Source organism: Fundulus heteroclitus, chromosome 3, assembly GCF_011125445.2.
Source record: "Fundulus heteroclitus isolate FHET01 chromosome 3, MU-UCD_Fhet_4.1, whole genome shotgun sequence".
NCBI classification, from domain to species: domain Eukaryota; kingdom Metazoa; phylum Chordata; class Actinopteri; order Cyprinodontiformes; family Fundulidae; genus Fundulus; species Fundulus heteroclitus.
The window spans coordinates 36,624,648-36,644,044 of NC_046363.1; the positions used below are offsets into that span (position 1 = coordinate 36,624,648).

General features: G+C 39.9%; 1 protein-coding gene across 1 annotated transcript in view; it reads left to right on the plus strand.

Moving 5' to 3' along the window:
• The first annotated feature begins 5,379 nt into the window (after positions 1-5,379).
• The window catches only part of LOC105936740 (inactive phospholipase C-like protein 2), a 60,129-nt gene continuing 46,111 nt past the window's right edge, over positions 5,380-19,397 (plus strand). The window contains exons 1-2 of the mRNA XM_036135314.1: positions 5,380-5,750; positions 6,030-6,520. Coding sequence (XP_035991207.1) covers positions 6,269-6,520 — 252 coding nt within the window. The 5' untranslated portion in view covers positions 5,380-5,750; positions 6,030-6,268. The remainder of the gene's footprint in view (positions 5,751-6,029; positions 6,521-19,397) is intronic.

A 19,397-nucleotide genomic window follows, 5' to 3' on the forward strand; every position in this document is an offset into this window, starting at 1 on the left:
TGCATGGCTAGAAGGGCTGATTTTCAGATTAGCTTTTCTGTCTACTTAGCCTGGCCAGCAATGCAAATGTTTGTGGGTGTCCGAACGTGTTTGGGCACCATCCAGCTGTGAAGGACATGGCCTCATGTAGTCTGAGAAACTGAGAAACTGTAGAGGCTGATTTCAGTCTGCAGACTTAGCTTTGATCCAGCCTGCATATGTGGGGGGTCCCCAACTCCATTTGGAGCCCATGGACAGAGAGAGATCTTTCCCCTCCAGTGCGACTGATGATCAGGAGCAGTAGAGGAAGATAAGTCCGGGCAGCTAGTTTTTATACAGTGGGCCCACCTGCTATGAGGACAGTCCCCTGATGCCTGTAAATGTCGTGTTGTTTCCAACTTACAGCCTGACATTATTCTCTCTGTTTGCTGATTTCACAACAGACCGTTAATGATTTCACAACACAACATTACTTTCAGATTTTCGTAAAAAAATAGTAACAGATTTTTAGGGTTTTAGGGTAATTCATTTAATGTAAAAATAATATATATATATATATATATATATATATATATATATATATATATATATATATATATATTAAATATTATGCCATTGTTTCCTCTTTAACAAACCCCCAATTAAAAAAAAATATGGTCAAATAAACATAGCACTTGTTTTTCAGACACAACCTTCTTTAATGACCATCTCACTCTTTAGACCAAAAGTCTTTATAAACCTCTGGGCTGAACTGAAGAGAAGAGAACGTAAGAAGAGGTCCAGTAATCTGAATGATCCAGAGAGATTCTGCAAAGACGACGGGTCCCAGATTTTTTCTCTGTCCTACTGTTGTCTTAACTTTTTGTCACAGGATCCAAAATCCCAGAGTGGAAAGTACTTGTGAGCCATGAAAAGTTGATTTTTTTTTTGTGAATGTATAATTAAAAAAGTGTATTATGATTGTTTTTTTTCTCCTTCTTCTCTTCTTTTTACTTTTACCTTTCTCTTCAATAAACAAACTACTCATTGTGTTAATATTACAAATAAAGTAGCATGATCTTTGTAGAAATGAATTTGTAAATCTTTGTAAATACAAACAAAAGGATTAAAAGAAGGACAGCACATTCGCCTTATTTTGGGGGTGATTGTTTCCTGCTTTTGTGGTTTAGAATTTGTTTTGTCTTCTTAGCAACAAGAACAGGATATGAGTTACTGTTTCTTGTTCGCTTTATTTAGCCATGATTAATGAATGGGTGGACCCAACTCAGTGGGTAAAACCTACAATAAAATCAACAATCCTGTCAAAAACTTGGTAAGTAAAAGACAAATATCCAGGAATATTTCAAACCATCTGCTTCTTTTTTGAAAGGCCTCGCATCAGTGAATATCTTGGCCTAAAATGTATTTTTTTAAGTGTCCATCTGCATCGACTGCCTGTTCTGCTGGGCCAGATCACTACCACCTTTGAATTGTAGTCGTGAGCCTATGCTGTTTGCTACTAAATAGGGATAAGATTTAGTGCTTAAAAAGTAAGTGTAAAGTAATAAATATGGGTATGTTGATATGTATGGCTGTTAATGCCATAATGCTTTCACTAACCCTTGTCTGCAGTTCTTATTACAGCTATTTAAGCACAAAATGTTTCAGGGCAGCTGGCATTTATGAATGTAGTTCACAACCATAAAGCCATTTTTTGTTACAACCAAGGACAAGGACAACTATAACGTATATGCAGAGTAAATGGAGGCCATTCGAAACTTTTTTAAAGCACACACCACCAGCCATAGTAGAACAGCACAGGAAGAAGGAAATCCGCGTTGGACCCTAAAAACAGTACCACTATTGACCAGCAGATGGCTCTGTTATCCAACTAATTTCAGTCTTTGAGATTCCCCAACATCATGTTCATCTGAACTGGTTTACTGTGAATAATAAGCACTAAATACTTTTACTTTTATTAATCACATTATGTGTTTTATGGGATCCTATAGTCTAAATAGGGGGGGGGGGGGTATACTTACTTGTCAGCGGCACCATCTTTTCTGTTGAACCACATGCTTTACGGTTTTGCCTTTAATGATTCATGACTTCCTTCTGTTAAAAAGGGTGTGTTCTTTTTTTTTTGTAAAAGAAGCCTGACACAACAGCAACAGAGTCAGTTAAAATCATTACTTCACCTCGGAGATCAGTACATTTCTTTCATTATTTACTGTCCACATAAAGAGGAAGATCAGCATGGGACACGATGTGACAGATAAACAAGTGTCATGTGAGCCTCGTCTTTGAAATGACTTCATTAGGATTCATCACATGCAGCTTCCTGTAAAACTGTCACCAACAACATTTGAATATATTCCGCAGTCTCACTTTGAAACAGAAAGTCGCAATAGCGGATTCAGCTCCTTTTCAAAATAAAAGATAGATTTTGAAAATAGTATATGTGGACCTTATGGTAGGCTATCCTAGGATATGAATCCTCTCATGTAGATTCATTTCCCACGGTAAACATGCTTTCAAGATAAGGCCCCTTTTTAATGTTTGTTTAAAGGTATTTCTGATTGAAAATATGGCTGCATTTAGTGAATACATTGCATATACTTTCAGACTGTTGGGTTGTTTAGCAGCCTATTTTTGTATCCTGTCTTATTTTTTAATACACCTTTTAGTTTTTAGCTCATAGTTAGAGCGGCTTAGGATATCCAGAGCTATAGTACTCTGCTGAGTTCTCCTTCTGTTTTACAATTTTGCATTATTTGTTATTTCAGCTTTTGTCTTTATGTTCTCTTTGTCTTTTTTCTCTTCGTAGTAGGTACATCTGGTCTCGCGTTCAGCTGTGATGCCATCCTGGGGGGCAGATCGTCTGCCATAACCTTCTAACCTAAAAGGCATTCCTGGATCAGTGCTTTTTGTGTTCTTTTTGTGTCTCTGCTCTGTCTTCTCAAACCCCCAGTCGGTCATGGCAGATGGCCGTTCACACTGAGGCTGGTTTTGCTGGAGGTTTCTTCCTGTTAAAGGGGAGTTTTCCTCTCCACTGTCGCTACGGGCTTGCTTGGTATGAGCATGCCCGTAGCGACAATCGAGACGACGGTCCACTGCTGCTCCACGCTCTTTCAGGAGGAGGGAATGCTGCTTGTCAAGACTCGATGCAATCTGCTGAATTCCTTAGATAGAAAACGTTTTGACCAGTCTGTCTGGATGATTTGATTGAACTGACTTTGGAATGTTCCTTGAGATGACATGTGTTGTGAATTGGCGCTATATAAATAAAATTTAATTGAATTAAATTATTCTGCTTTGTTTTAGACTTATTAGTTGGTATTATGTTTTTCACTACCTTGTAAGTACAGTTCTGGCTAAATTTAGTGGAAAAAAAAGGTCTAAAGAATCTTGCTGTGTTTTATATTTCTACATTGATATTAGGGCTCTTGACTGTGTCTATGTGTCTAGCTTTCATTATTATCTGTTCAAATTTTTTGTGCACCTTTGTTTTAGTATTTTGCGGCGCACACTTTATTTTTGTCTTTTTACCCAAATATATAAGTACGATTATAGATTTCAATTATGTTTTTAAAGTTTTCGGTTTATCTATGCAGTTAACAATATTTTGTATATTGGCTCTTATGATTTTTTAATGCATATATCTGTGCATTGTTTGTATTGTGCACTTGTTAACAACATTTTTTTTACTCATCTTTGTTCTTTTGTGTATATTTTTCCTTTTTTATTTCTGTATTTTTGACCATTCTGCTGACTCAATTCTGCAGAAATGTATTTTGCCAAATTTAAAATATTTCTGGAATACTTACTGAATAACACAGTTATCACACTGATGTCAACAGTGTTTCAGTAATTTAGTTAAAAAAGTAAGTCATATATTGTTAAAATTCATTGCATACAAAGTGACAGATTTCGAATGGTAACAATTTTAAAGGTATTTGAGCCAAATAAGTAATATTTTCAACATATTTTGCTTGGCTAAATAAGACCAGTGTTAGCTAGTTGCTCTAAAAATCCCTACTGACATCCAGAGTACGGAGGATGTGACTTTCAATACCAAAGGAAATGCTAATTCTATTCTTATTGGTAAAAAATAAAGATTAACAGAATTAAAAACGAAAAATGTATGTTCTTTATTTAGGTCTGCTACCAAAACTATGTCTGTAAGCTAACAGTGATCAGTATGTCTTTCATTCAGAAGTTTATATAAATTTCCTTAATATTAGAGGCTGCATGTCTTGGGTATATTGTTTCAGGTATCCTTCCCTAAGCTGCAATAGTTTGCTGGAATTTTGACCCATTCCCCCTGACAGAACTGGTGTGACTTGGTCAGGATGGTGAGCTGCCTTGTTCACACAACTTTTTAAACTGAGCACAAATTAGGCTATCTATGGGACTGATATCAGTCTTTTGTAGTGGATGCTCTAAAACATTGAGTTTAGCGCTCCACAGGCAGTTTGTACCTAATCTGGAGACATGCTTAGGGTCGTTGTCCATTCAGAAGACCCATTTGTGTTTGCCTCAGCATTCGCTCCCCGTCTTGAGATGTAGCTTCAGTATTTTCGTACAATGTTCTTCCCTCATGATGCCATCTATTTTGCGAACTTCACTCTCATGACATCATTATGCAGCCAACCACACACTTCTCAGTTGGGATGTTGTTCTTATAAGCCTATAGGCTTGCAAACTCCGTTCTTTTACCTCTAAATGTAACACTGATCATCATGGTAAAAGGTTTAATTTTAGATTTATCAGACCACATAACAGGTCACCGAAAACTAAAGTCTGTGTCCCTGACAGCATTTCGAAATATTGCTTCCTCCATGCTAAGGGGCCTTTCAGCCCCTGTCGGTACAAAGATTAACTGTGGAGACACTCTTATCAGCTTCAGCTAGAATGTTCACAAACCCTTCAGATTTTGTCCTAGGCTTCATCTTCAGAGCCAGTGACTTAAAAAAAAATCTCAACGACATGATGAATAAAGCTGTCTCTGTTTCTCTAGAATAATTAAAAATAATTGTGCAAAGAAAAGTTTTTCATACAATAAAGAACATTATGGAGAGGAGAACCCCTGAACACCATCTTCTTCAGACTGTCATGCAACAGTCAGAGGCTTCTTCAGATCTGCTGCAACACAGATCACAGCATTAAAACGTTTAAATTTCCGTCTGGGATTAATAAAATATTTTTGAAATAGACAGATTTGCTTACTATGCATCGAAAACGTTTCAGACAGAAATACAGAAATATAAATATTTTTTTTACTCTAATTCATTACAAGTGCCGTGCGCCTGCATTTGTCAGGGAAATCCCTGCAGAAGGTGCGGGTGTGTGCGCGCGCGGAAAGATACGGGTAGGGGTGACAGGCAAAGCGCACGCACGCGCGCGCGCGCTCACGAGACACACACAACTTTGTTCCCTGGAAACCAGTCATTCTGTGACTGCCGATTTCACGTCCAACGGCGCCGTTTATATGTCGCTTTAAACCGAGCCGACTCCACCGCCATTCGCCCCCAACAGGGGGAAATGGGTTTGTGTCACTTAGTTCGTCAGCGAACAGCAGAAGCTCTCGGTTGGACTTTAGACTGAAAAGAAAAAAAAAACACAAACAAACAAACTTCCCTCGGCTAGCGAGCGAGTGAGTGAGTGAGCGAGCTTTTGTTAGCCTGCTAACTAGCTGAGCTGACAGAGAGCAGCCGACAGTCTGCTCCTCAGGCTGCTGCTGGAGGAACAACTTCAGGCTCCGACCATGGGGAGACCAAGCAGCTCTAAAGGTAAGACACGGAGCCGGGATGGCTCGTAGTTCCGCTTAATGCTTATTTAACCTGCACAAAGGTTTTTTTTCTGTAAATAAAGGGGTAATCCGTGGGCTGTAAAAGGCATCCCCCATATATGTAAAAAAAAAAAACAGTACATACAAATGACTGGTGCATGCGTTTTTCGCCACGCTGAGAACATCCGCTTTTCAGCGCAAAAACAAAACGTGCTTTCATCTGTGTGTGTGTGGCTCTCCTGCTGCTGCTGTTAACATTAATCCTGTCTGTAATTCACAGACGGGAGCGCTGCGCACGGAGGAAGCCCCTCATTCCGGAGCAACCTGGCGGACGTCAGCGCCGAGAGATGAAACGGCACACGCCACGCCGAGGCAACAATTACAGCAGAAACAGCAGTGATAATCATAAGAGACCGGACTGCGTGTCGGGGTGAAGCTGAAAGCGTTGTTTTTTTTTTTGGCTGCTCTGTGTGTGTCTGTGTGTGTGTGAGAAAGAGAGAGAGAAAGATCGAAGTGCCTATGGCGGAGTTCGGGGAGGACGGAAGGCACCCTCCGGTGAATTTCGGGCACTCCTCCGTTCCCGGCGACGAGGCTGCGGGGAAGACGCATTGCGAAGTGTCGGTTCTGAATGGAGACTGTGGGCTCTCGGAGAATATGATGTGCTCGGACACGCCGCTCACGCCCGGCAGCCGAGCCGGAGCGGAAAACGCCAACAGCTCCGCGGGGCTGGACGCCAAAGTCGACCTGCCGCGCAGGAGCAGCATTATCAAGGTAAGCTTTGAAGTTCGGCCGGTCGCCGCGTGCCGGTGCCGGAGCTACGTGCAACCCCCCCCCCCCCCCCCCCCCGTGTTGGGGTGACGGTGTGCATGTGGCGGACAAGGTGTTTCCCAAAACCACACGCCAGGAATTAGGTCATCGAGAACACACCCTGCACCCCTGTGGCTGAAAAATAATCCCGAGTTTGATTTCTTCACTGATATCTTTTCAAAGGGACCGAAACTGCAACAGTCTTCCTGTTGATGTGGAAACTTAAACCGATGTGCACACACGTGTGGCAGGTCTGTTGGGTGGGGAATAGAACTCCTGACTGTTGCAATGAGGAGACCCAAACAGGCTATATTATTGGGGTATTGATGCTGTCATAACATCAGAGGTCAACTCGGTCCCTGGAAGTAAAGATGCACCCATCAGGGTTTTCCTGACCATGAATCTGCAGTTTTATTCTGGTTCAACCACGTTTTCTTAGAAATCCAGCTGAGCTAAACCCGACATTAAAGTATTAGATTAGATTAAATTCAACTTTATCGTCATTACACAGATACAGGTACAAGGCAACGGAATGGAGTTTAGGTCTAACCAGAAGGGCAATAGCTGCAAGTGTAGGATATACAATGGTTCCATAAGTACAGGACATGGATATGTACTAAATAAATATAGAGATGAATACTATTATAAACAGAATTTTACTACAGAATTTACTAAGTATAAGTGGTACGAGGAAGTTGCTCGTCAATTTAAGCCATTCAAGGATTATCTGCTTTATATTTGCACATGTGGGGGGAAAAAAAAGAAAAAAGTTGAAGCTACAAGAGAAGGACCGGGATCTAGGTAAATTTCTAATGTCTGTACAACAATCCCAACTGTCCTGTTTGCACCAAGTTATCTATAAAGGTAAAAAAAAAAAAAAAAATCAGTCTAGCAGTCTGATCCATTTAGAAATGTATAGCTCCAATATGCTGCAACTTGGACGGTTAAAAGTCGCTTGACGCTCATGATAAATGACAGAGCTTTTCAGAGGGCAACATTTTAACTGAGTAATACAATAATTGTTGGTTTCTAAGGAGATCAGTCTCCTGTCTATGTTCATAAGTTCTCCTGAGATATCTAAAGGCCCTTTAAGATCAGCCTTTAGCTCCTTGATCTAGACGTGTTTTTTACACCTTTCTATCAGCTATGCAGTACTGCCATGGAATAGGGGGATTAAGGTCTTCCCACCAATGCTGCACCCCTAATTCACCTTGGGAGGTAGTCACGGGCTTGTAACCAGTACTAACCGTAATGTGCAACGAGGGGTTGTGTAACGAGTTGATGTCATGATATGATACAAAGCCAGGAGTCTGACGACTTCAGCTGTTTAGAAATACTTCTGGTTGTGAGCAACCCAAAACAATCAAGTAACGGCATGCCATTCATTATTCTTATTAAGACTGCGGGCTCCACCCAAACAGATAGCACGACTGATAGCATTGTGTTGTTCGTGTGACTGTATGATGAGCAATATAGCAAAACAGCCCGCTGAGCACCAATAAACGACTACAGCAATCAGTAGGCGTTTATCTTTTGCTTAAGTCTACACGTTACACAGACATTAATGTTGTCAATAACACGGTTATAATGGTCATAATTGATATGCTAGGATGTTTTGGCAGTAGAACAATGTTTGTTGCCATTGAGTTTCAAAGAAAATTGGATTATGTGATGAATGTTTCACTTGAAGGTTTGGGTTAAATCGCATAATACCGTGAAACCAAGGTGTTTTAATTTGAGTTTATCAGCTCGGGATTATCGCCGACAAGTTTATTACTAGTTCTCAGTAAGGTCTGCATAAGTATGAAAATAAGAAAACTCAGTTTTCAGACCTGTTTTCCATCTTCTTTTATATAAAGGATTACAGTCCAATGCTTAATTAATGGAGTGGTTTCACCTTTTTTGATAATTTCACATTCATATAATTGATTTGCTAAATCACACCTTGATTTTAACATTTTACCCATTATAATTTAGCTTTTTCCAAAATCAAAAGGGTAATTTTATTAGATGTTTTGTCTGTGTCTGACATGCAAACAAAGAAGTATAACTGCCATTTTTAGAAAGTCTTACAAACAGAATAAAGGCACACAAGTTTAGAAACTTGCTTTTAACAGTCTGTATCTAGTCTGGGGTCCTCCATATCTAATTTGACAAGTCCAAGAGTTCTAGTGTTTGAAGTAAAGATGATCTTATGCCTGGTTTACACGGCAAAATGTTAAAACTGTCGGCTGATTTTCAAAACCTGAGAGACCCCTCACACACACGAGGATTAAAAAAAATTGTAAGTATAATAGGTTTTCTTGTGTCCAGTCAAGTGGCAAGAACAACACATCACACACAAATAAATTTTACTCAGGAACATTCAGCTGTCAGATGGGAAATCTTGCAAAACGACTCGAGATCAAACGTGAGTTGAGAGTAAATAAACATGGCCGACCATGAAGAACAATGGCCATAGTTTGTGGACTAATTTTTACAGTGAAAAAACATTACAATTTAATAACATTATTAACATTACATTGTGTTAAGGGTGCGTTCACATCGAAAGCGAATGGTGCGACCGGAGCGTGTGATTTACAAGTCACTTGTATGTAAAGGTGTGTTCAGGAGCGAAGCGATGAGGACGACACCTTTCTATTGACACGATCGGCTAGATTAGGGTGAATGGAACGAAGCGAGAGCAACGCGAAACCCGAAACTTTTTTCGTCAGCTTGCGTCTAGTTGTGATGTAGGGTTAAGGAGCTTTATTCAATCAAAATGGAAGACAGAAAAATGAATGTTGAGAGGACGAAGTAAGGAATGTTCTTTAGAGGTTCGTGGGTGGCTTTGAAAAAAGCCGTTTTAATTTAGCCCTTAAAAGGATTGTGAAATCATTCATCATTTGTCCTCTGCTTGTAGTTTCAGAGTTGGTTCCAGTCTGCCGCCTCTATGGCCGCCGTTGGTGCTCTGTCTGCCTGGCCCCTTGCTCTGCTCTCCCACTGCTCCTGTTCGAGCTCCGGAGCCCTTCCTCGTCTTACCTCTGGTGGACACAGAGAAGCTGACGCCATTGTTTGGCTTTCCACATTAAATTCAGCACCGTGACTCGCTCGCTGAAATCCAGGTCCGCTCAGTTGAGTTGAAAGTGGCAAGCAGATAGAAGCTCCTTCTGTTTAGTGACGCGGTGAAGGGGTTGTTCCCGTTGGCCAAGGAAATTGGTCACATAAAAAGTCAATGCTTTGTGCCCGAATATGTCCCAAAAATGTGGGGAAAAATCTAGAAATCTGCATCTGGAATAATATGGAACTTTACAATATTTTTAAGTCTACAATATTAAACAAATACAGGGTTCTTCGACATTTTATATTAAAGAGTTTGAAGTGATCTGAATGTCATATGGGATAAAAACAAAGCAAAATCTACGGTGCAGGGTAAACGTTCAAAAGATTTTTGGAAAACCTAAAACAGACTATATTTTCACAACTAACTTCCTGTAGTATCCTAATTTTTGTACTTCTTTAGGCTAACAGAAGTCTTCCTCAGCTTTGCCCCTATGATTGACTGAGTTTATGTGGAAAAAAGTTTTAAATTAAGTTTACCGCCCCTTCCTGCCATGCATGCTCACAGAGCCTGAAGCGGAAAATTTGAACTCTAACCCTCAATAAAGAAACAACATAACCACAGTCATAGGACCTGATTTTTTTCCGATGCAAGTTTTAGGCTTTGTTGAGAGAGATTAAGGCTGAGTTAAAACAAAAAATCTTTAAATTATGAATCGATTGTCATTAATTCCTAAAAATCGATTCATATAACCAAAGATAGATTTAAAAAAATCAACAAAACATTTCACTGTGTGAGTTGGCATTACTAGCAAGGACATGTATCCACGCTGACAGGCACCCCTCAGAGCTCAATTTTTATGACCGCATACGCAGCGTCACACTATAAACTTCTTGGCGGCAAAAAGTCTTCACGTCAGACTGTTTTATATGTGACACTGAGCTTGGTACTCTGAGCTGCTTCAAGCAGGCAAGGATGCGCGGCATCTCAGCTGACAGATGTGCGGTGGGTACCAGCTGGAAAAGAAATGGCTCAAAGTGCTCAACAAGCTAAGCTACTTAAACATTTAGCCATCCCTTCCCCCACTTCGTCCCGCTGGGAAAAGGCGAGGGGATTACAGGAATTTGTCACAAAAAAAGTAGACAACAGGTGCGCTTGACTACAAAGGTAAAAGGTCTGGAGAGAGTCCGCATGGCTCACAGTCGGCGCACAACACGCCCAATTATGTGGGAGCTGTAATATAGTGTTTTTATCAGTAAAGCACACAGAGAACCAACTTTAGCTTAACAACTGTGTTAGTCTGTTTATTAGTTCTTCTTTTGCTCCGAGTCCTCTAACGACCGTTAGTCTGTTTATTAGTTCTTCTTCTGCTCTGAGACCTCAGTAGGACCAAAACAAAACAAAGCGCCAAGCTCCACCTAGTGGTCGGAGGTATGGACGCATCATCCACCACAAGAGCCTTCACACTCCAGCCCAGGAGGTGAATTATTAATATCATATTTTTAATAATGCACCAGGTTACTGTCCAAATTAATTTTCCTTTTTGGGTTAATTCAGTTGAATTTATTTGGAAATAGCAGCTCTAGATACCCTTGGTGTCCTCTGTTTTCTAACCTGGATCTGTTTGGGTATTCTGCCCCACAGCATGTTTGTGAAAACTTGTGGCCTAGTGGTTAGAGTGTTGTGCTCCAGAGGTTCTGGGTTCAACTCTCACAGACTGCCACTCTGAGCAAGACCCTTATCCCCATATTGCTCCCTGGGCACCTTACAGTGGCAGACCATTGCTCCCCATGGGGATGGGTTAAATGCAGAGAGCAAATTTCATTAGACTGTATGTTGCACAGTACAATAGAGATTAATATTAGCTACCATTATTTTATTAATTTGCAGTTAAAAGTTACCATGATACTAGTATCAATATGTTGCATAACTACACAGTCATGAAATTGAGGTAACAGCTTGATCGGATCGAATCAAATCAAAAAGAATCAATTCCAAAGCTTGTGAACTGGAATCGAATTGATTCTTGAAATTTGAATCGATTCAAAGCCTAAGAGAGATTGGGCATTCCTTAATACTGTTAAAACTTCCTTAAGCAATTCAGGGGTATATGAGATTAGCGTTTGCTTAGACAACTGAGATAATGTGCCATTTATTGTTTGTAGTATGTGGCATATTATGGCTTTATAATTGATTTTTACCCTTTGTTATTAACAATTCAACACACATCAATTTCACTGAAATTGCATCATGGAACAGTGATCCAGGCAATAAATAGATAAGGACTCAGTGAAAGTAAATTACATCATGGTAATGTCAAGTATTCCACATATTAACTGCTTTATGAGTTGATGTGACAGCATTTCATTTTTGTACATCAAAGTCTGAGTAGGAGATTCAGCCGGCAGTAAATTTTCTAGCTGAAAACCCATTCCAAACATGCGCGTTCATCTCCATCAATCACAGGGTTTTGGTAAAATTCACTCAGCTTTCCTTCTTTTCTTTTTGTTTGCTTTTTCTACCTCTATCTGAGGTAGAAGTTGGTATGGGTCCTAGCTGGCACTGCTCGCTTCTTCTCTGCAATCTTTGAAGCTACATTGTTGAAGGAAGTTGAAAAGCATAACAGCAGCAACATGTGATGTTTTGATCCATACGGCCTGTTTTTCTGTCATTAAATACATTTTTATGTCTTTATCTGGCTGAATGTAATCATGTGTTTGTATCAACTGTTTTGTGGTGAGAACATTGAGTAACTGTTTAGTCATATGTATTAAACTCCGTGCTGTGCCAACCCTAATCAGAGGGTCCTCCGGTCCATAAAATAATACAACCACAGGTCATTAAAGGTGCAGTAGGGAGTTCTCCGAAAACCGTTAACTGTAAATGTGAACAAGTACACCTCAGAGGTCCCTCCCCCATGCGCTCTGCTGACAGTAGCCCTCCTTCCACAACCCCTCCCCCTCAGTGGAGCCTCCCGTTTTATTTTGGTCCCAATCTGATTGTTTCTTTTTAGCTTGCTATTGCCACACTAAGAATTGCGGGTTTTCCTGCAACGTTAGGTTGTTTCTCCACCATTTTCCACGCAACTGTAAAACAGTGGCAATCTTGAGCTTGAACGACAGTACACACTGTGCGGCGGAGGGGTTTGATTGAACTGCATGTGTTTTAATTTGCCACCATGTCTGATTTCTCATTTGAGTCATGAATTTCCCGTCAAATTGATGCTTAGGTCCATGAAAAATAGACCCCTGGTCTGTCAGCCAGGTAAGGATGGACGGGCCGCTTGCTCAGGAATCGCAAGCGGTCTGCTCGACCTCATTCACTTCAACATATCTAATTTGTATAGACATCACCGACATGATTTCCTCGTATGATCGAATGCAAAAATTAATCTGCCATGTTTTGATCTTTAATAGTTCGTAGTGTTGGGCAGTGCTTTCCTGCAATACAACAATGATCTTGAAGCTATTTGGACAGTCAACACAAGCAGTTTGTTGCAACTGTCTTCAAAAACATAATGTTACTATTTTTAAACACAAGTTTCATACTAATCACCTTACTTTTAATAAACAAATCCTTTTCAAGATCTGTTTATTGTTTTTAATTTTTAATGTCACAGACATAGACTATGTGGTCATCTAGTGTCTTTTATTGAATACAACACATTTCCAGTACTGCCCCCTGCTGCCCTAAAGGATTGTCTCCCAAATTGTACATAGAGTTAAGTTCATCATTTGTTTTATATTGGATCTTTTAAAGAATAACTATTTTGGATTTGTTTACTTTTCTCCCCTGATTAAACGCTGCTGTCCTGATGGAAGTGACCTCATTGGGACAGTGTATTTCATAACCTTCTCCATTAATATTACCAAAATTCCCACATAAGCAAAACAAAATAAAAAAAAAATCTTAAAGTTCTGTCTGATCATTCCTTGTAGAGTCATTCCTAAATAGTTTGGTGTTGATATTGAATATGATTGTTTGTTACAAGGTTATTTAAATATTCAGGATTGTAATGTAGTCTCAGTTATATCAACTAACTTAAAATCTTCTCAGCGTCTGTGATTTTACCCAATGGAGACTATGTAGAACTGCTGGTGCTCTGTTTACATCTCACAGCATTCTGGTTTCTATCAAATTACTTCAGAGGAGACACTCAGGCTTCCCAAAACAAAAGTATAAGATCATATCCAGACTTCTAAAACAAGAAGACGGTGTTTGTGAAAAATTTGTTTGTGCAAAGCCAAACTGGAGTATTTAACGAGTTTGATCATGGCCAGGCAGTGAGTGGCATAGAAAGGATTACAATATTTTAACGACGGACCAAGAATGACGAAAAATGATAAAGGTAGACAGAGAATACATGTGGCGTATCAGACGGTATGTGGAGCCAGTGTTATTGAAAGCCAGGGTCGATTTTTCTGGAAGTTTCCCCAAACCCCTTTTTAGATAATTGTGCATGTGCAAGACCATCTTACCCGGGGGGCCTTGTGTACAAAATCTCCCAAATCCACTGTGTTCTTATTACATTATACTGAGGCTTTCCTCTTTTCATAAACGTGTACACAGTTTGCTTCGTGCGATTCTCTACCATGTCCAAAGTCTATACGGTGAGAGCAGTGGAGCTACAATGAACGGCTAACACCGAAGCTAATGGCTAACCTAAGCGCTACCGGATACCTAAACACTAGAACTGTGCAGCTAGCAAGCAGAAACTTTATTCAAAACTTCTCACAATCGTTTGCAGAAATTTTAAATCTGGATTGAAGTGTGTTTGTTAGCATCAAGATGTGAATGGAAAGTTAGATTCGGACATGAGTTATGTGGACAAGTGTAGGTTGTAGCAGGGCTACAAAAAACGATTGTGTTGACATGGTTCTCGTTTATAATGAAGTGTTGCACACCGGAGCTCTGCTTGCCTCATACTGCTGGGAAAAAAAAACAAAGCAAACAAAAACTTGACCTCAGAAAGCCTCTGACCCAGACATGACTCTGCCTTCCAGTATAGACATGTAGCTCATGACAAATACATATACCAGCTTTTTATATGTTAGGATGTCACAATGTGAATCTTACAGTTTTAGTTTTTACACTAACCTTGGTGTTTTACTTTTTTCATCCTATGTTTGAAATACTGCTTAAGGACAGAGAAGGTGATGACATTTCCTTGCATTGCATTAGTTGTATGTCGCAAGCCTCTAAGAGGTGTTGGTGTTGCTACAGTCAGCAGCTTTGTAATGTGCACTGAGTGTTGCTGTAGCTTTTACAGTGCAAAGAACAAAGAGCAAAATGCAGTAAAGGAAACCTTCGTGTTGAAGAGGAGATATTTCCCTAAGTTATAGAAATTTTACTGGACTCTTTTAGCCATGCTCTCTGAGTGATTACTTGGAGCAGCGGCGGGTTTGGATGGACCGATTTAATTCAGTTTATTTATATAGCAACAGTTCACAACACAAAGTAATCTCAAGGAGTTTTACTGAACAAAACTGGTCCGATTCATATACAGTTATGGACAATGCAATTCAATCCAAACTAATCCAGATTCAGTACAGTACCGTCAAGTTTCTATGCAATTTTAATTACACGGAGACCATCCACTTATGATTGGAAGATTCAGTAGATCATACAACACAAATTTTTATAAAGTTATCTAAGGAAACCAAACATTTAATCACCAATTTAAAGAACCCCCTTCCTACTGCAAGCATAGGGCGGCAGTGTAGACCAGGGGCTTCAATTCTGGTCCTTGAGGTCTGGTGTCTTGCAGCGTTTAAATGTGTATCTAGGTCAACAAAACCTGAATCAAATGGCTGATTTGGCTCCTTGCTGTACAGTCAAGTTCTCCAGAGTCCTGCTAATGACCTGATTATTTGACTCAGGTGTGTTGGACCAAGGACACGTCTACAAGCTGCAGGACACCGGACCCCGAGGACTGGAATTGAAGATCCCTGGTGTAGACTCTATATCAGTGGTCTCAGATCCCGGTCCTGGATGGACGGTGTCCTGCAACTTGTAGGTGCATGTCTGCTTCGGCCCGCCCTGCTTAAATATTAGCTTATTAGCAGAGCTCAGTAGAGCTTGACTGCATGCTAGTCCGGCAGTTTAGCCATTTGATTCAAGGGACAAGGGACACATCTAAATGTTTCAGTACACCGACTCTCGAGGATCTGAGTCCGAGACCGCTGTTCTACACTGTAAAGGAATAACTCCCTTCTACCAAGCATAAACCTCCAGTAGAACCAGAACCGCACCGATAAGCGGCCATCTGCCTTGTGTTAGGACGGCAGGAAAGCGGGACGAACACAGTAGCTCGGGGTCGTACTTTCTATGAGATAGGAAAAAGACTAACACAGATATACAGACCAAAACCAGATGCTGGTTTCACAAGAGGACCTTGAAAACTGAAAGATCTGCATATCGTCCTGCTGTTAGTCTCTCTGGATCACAGGTAAACCTGCAGTCTGAGAGCTAACAGCTTCATTCTGAAGATGTAGAACTGTGAGTTCTTAGGAGCACAGTCATTTACTATTTTGATGTTACTTGCTTTATCATTATAAGTTGACTTTTTATGTAGAATTATTACTCCATTTTGCTGTAATATGTTTTACAGTATAGATGATTTGAGTGCATGAGTTAATACAGTCCACTTCCATGTTGCTCCATAATTGTAGTTATTTTCGCAGTTATTTCTATATCTTAATTAAGGCTGCTTTAAGAAACCTGTATGGCTCCAAAAGCTGGTGCCAAAGAAGTTATGTTGGTGTTACTTTAGGTTATTTAGAAGTCTTCTCAGGTTTCTTCTTGAAACTTCCTTCAGCTTAACAGCTGTGCTGCTGTTTAAAACACATTTGTGGTAAAATACGTCACAATATGTTGTACAAATACCAGCAGGACGACCATCAAAGTGTAGGGACAAATGGTTCTTCATCCTAAATGTGACGTCATTCAGGTTAAGGTATAAGGTGAAGGTAACTGTTTTTGGCCTTGTGCTATTACAACTAGTTAGAATAAACGTGTAACTTGATGTTTTTGGTTAAAGTAGCTGCAGGCGGAGCAGCATCTGTAACATCACTGAATTAATTTTATTTGAAAGTCTTAGATCAAAAGGCAGAAACATGCCAAATGTGACCCGTAGAGCTCACAGGTGTTTCCCCCCTTCAGTCTGTGTAAAGATCCTTTTGTTGAGTAGGTACAGCGTTTAGATTGATCAGAGTTGGACTGCAACAGTTTGTTGAACTTTGACTACTTTAATGTGCTAAGTTATCTTCCTTTTTCAAGTTTCGGCTTTGCTGCACTCAACGTTTTTTTTAAACCAATAATGATCCTGAGCCTAGATCAGTGCTTTATTTTGGAGCTCTTAATAATCATTAGTGTGTTTATCATCTTAGTGCACATTGTCTTGTTCAAAGGCTTTACTTAACAACCAATTTGAAAGAATAAATACACGGAACTACTTTTTCACAACAAAAAAAAATCTTGCCTTTTATTGCAGTTTTTTTCTTTCTTTTTTGACAATTTCAGCTTTTCCAATTTTTGTTTCTGCTGATGCCAGTTTAGGCAGATTTCATCTTATTTCTAAGAACTGTAAGTAAAAAAAAAAGGAAAATATATTTTAAGTAAAAAATGTAATATTCCTCTTAAAATAGAAAAAAGCATCATCTGATATACGGAAGGATGTAAAACAAACTGTGAATTGCATCATTGTACAAACACCCAGAGAAGCTAAAAGTGTGCAAATGGACTTTAGCATCTGAGAGATTGTAAATAATTCTTGATTGGATGAAGAAGCTCTGCAACCATTATCATGTTGTAAACACTTATTTAGTTTGTTGGGAGCAGCAGAGATTATAGAGTCTAACAGCAGCTGGGGTGAAGGACTTGCAGAAGCGCTCCTTAGAGCATCTAGGGTGCAGCAGTCTGTCACTAAGAGCTCTCCAGCTCCATGTATGGGGTGGGAGACAATGTTCATCTATAATGTTATTTTTCTTACAATCCTTTTGTCTCCCACCACCTTCACTGAGTCCAGGTGCCATCCTAGGACAGAACTGGCCGTCCTAATGAGTTTATCCAGCCTCTTCCCCTCAGCTACAGATAAGCAGCTGCTCAACCAAACCACACAATAAAAGACGGCTGATGCCACCACAAAGTCGAAGAAATTCTTCAGAAGTGCCTCTTGTACTCCAAAAGACCTCAGTCTCTTCAGTAGTTGGGGTCTGCTCTGACCCTTCCTGTAAAGAGCATCAGTATATTGCCTGTCTGTTAATAATTTCTCAGAATGCACGTCTCTTGAATATTTAAGTTCATTTTGGCAATTGATTGTCCAAAAATGATTCCCAGATGTGAGTGGATAAATCAGGGACATGTTTCTGCTTGCAATCGAAAAGCTTTTGCCTGCAGTTTTACAGAAAAGATATTTTTGACGCATTGTTGGACATTAAACCAACCTCTACCTGTATATTGATCCAAAGAGTATTGACATTTCTGTCAAGGTATTTCTTACCTTATAAGAACTTTGTCTTAGTTTCCAGAGCATTTAATGGAGATTTGTTCCAATACAATATTCACCTTTTACATATGTTCTCTGCTGAAGCCTGTAGTTTAATGCACACAGGTTCACTTAAGATAAATTTTTTTCACTTCCTATTGAAGACAGCTGGGGTTTAGGTGAAGTCATTGGGTGGGGGATGGGGAGGGGGGTGGGGGGTTGGGCAGCAGAGAAATGTCTCTTAAATTCCAAACTTGCTTTTTCGGTCACTGTTGGCTCTAATATCCGCCCTCCGGTTTAGCATAGTGGTCCAGTACAAAATTATTATAAACATGCTCATTGACCTAAATGGTTCTGTTATGTCAGGTGGCTTCCTGCAAGACGTCGTGATGAGGTTCACAAAAGTGAAACTTGCTCAAATGATTTCAACGTGACATTTGTGGCACTTGCTCAGCAATGCAGCACACAGATGGGTTAAATGTTCACTTAGTCAGAGACAGGGACATAGCAGGATCACTTTAAGCTAAAATTAATGTCAGTTTTAACCAAAACGGTACTGGGTATCAAGGTCTGTGAGGCACAGCTCTTGGTTGGAAACGAATTGAAATATGTCAGCCATGACAAATGTGAATAATACTCCAAGTTTTCATGGACTAGCAAAGCGCACTAAAACACATTGCTCTTTAAAAATGAAGCTGTTTGGTTGCTAAATAGACTTTGCTGCAAGTCAGAAACTGAAAATTTCCCTCTTTGGAACAAAGAAAAATTGCATCACGCTGTGCAGTCACCTCCACGTAGAGCAGGTGTTTTTCTTCTTACCAACTACAACTATTTAAATGCTGCAGCAAGATGTTGGTTAGAAAGCTTGAGTACTAGTGGTAACACAGAGTTGTTATTCTCACCATAAGAGCATTCCGTTCTTGTTAAGCAAATTCTTTGAAGTGATGGGAGGATGTGGTTGGGACAGTACCAACCACTCTCACATAGTATATCAGCTATAATGGTGAGCTACATGACAACTGTATAACTGTCTGTCTGTTATGGGTGTGGGCATAAATGCTCTTTGAACAGGCAGTATCTTAAGGTAGAAAGTCATCGTTAAATATCTTTTTAAATTGCTAACAATATACTTTATACACATGCATTTTACATGTCTTCGTCCAATAATTCTTATTTAAACCATATTGGTTATGGTTCATTTTTGTGTTGGTGGCCCTGATGGTCATGTTTTACCTTTCCTTTGCATTAGTCTTGGTCCATGCCTTCTATGCATGGGTTGTTGTGCATATTGCAGTCTGCTTCTACTGCAAAGTGCA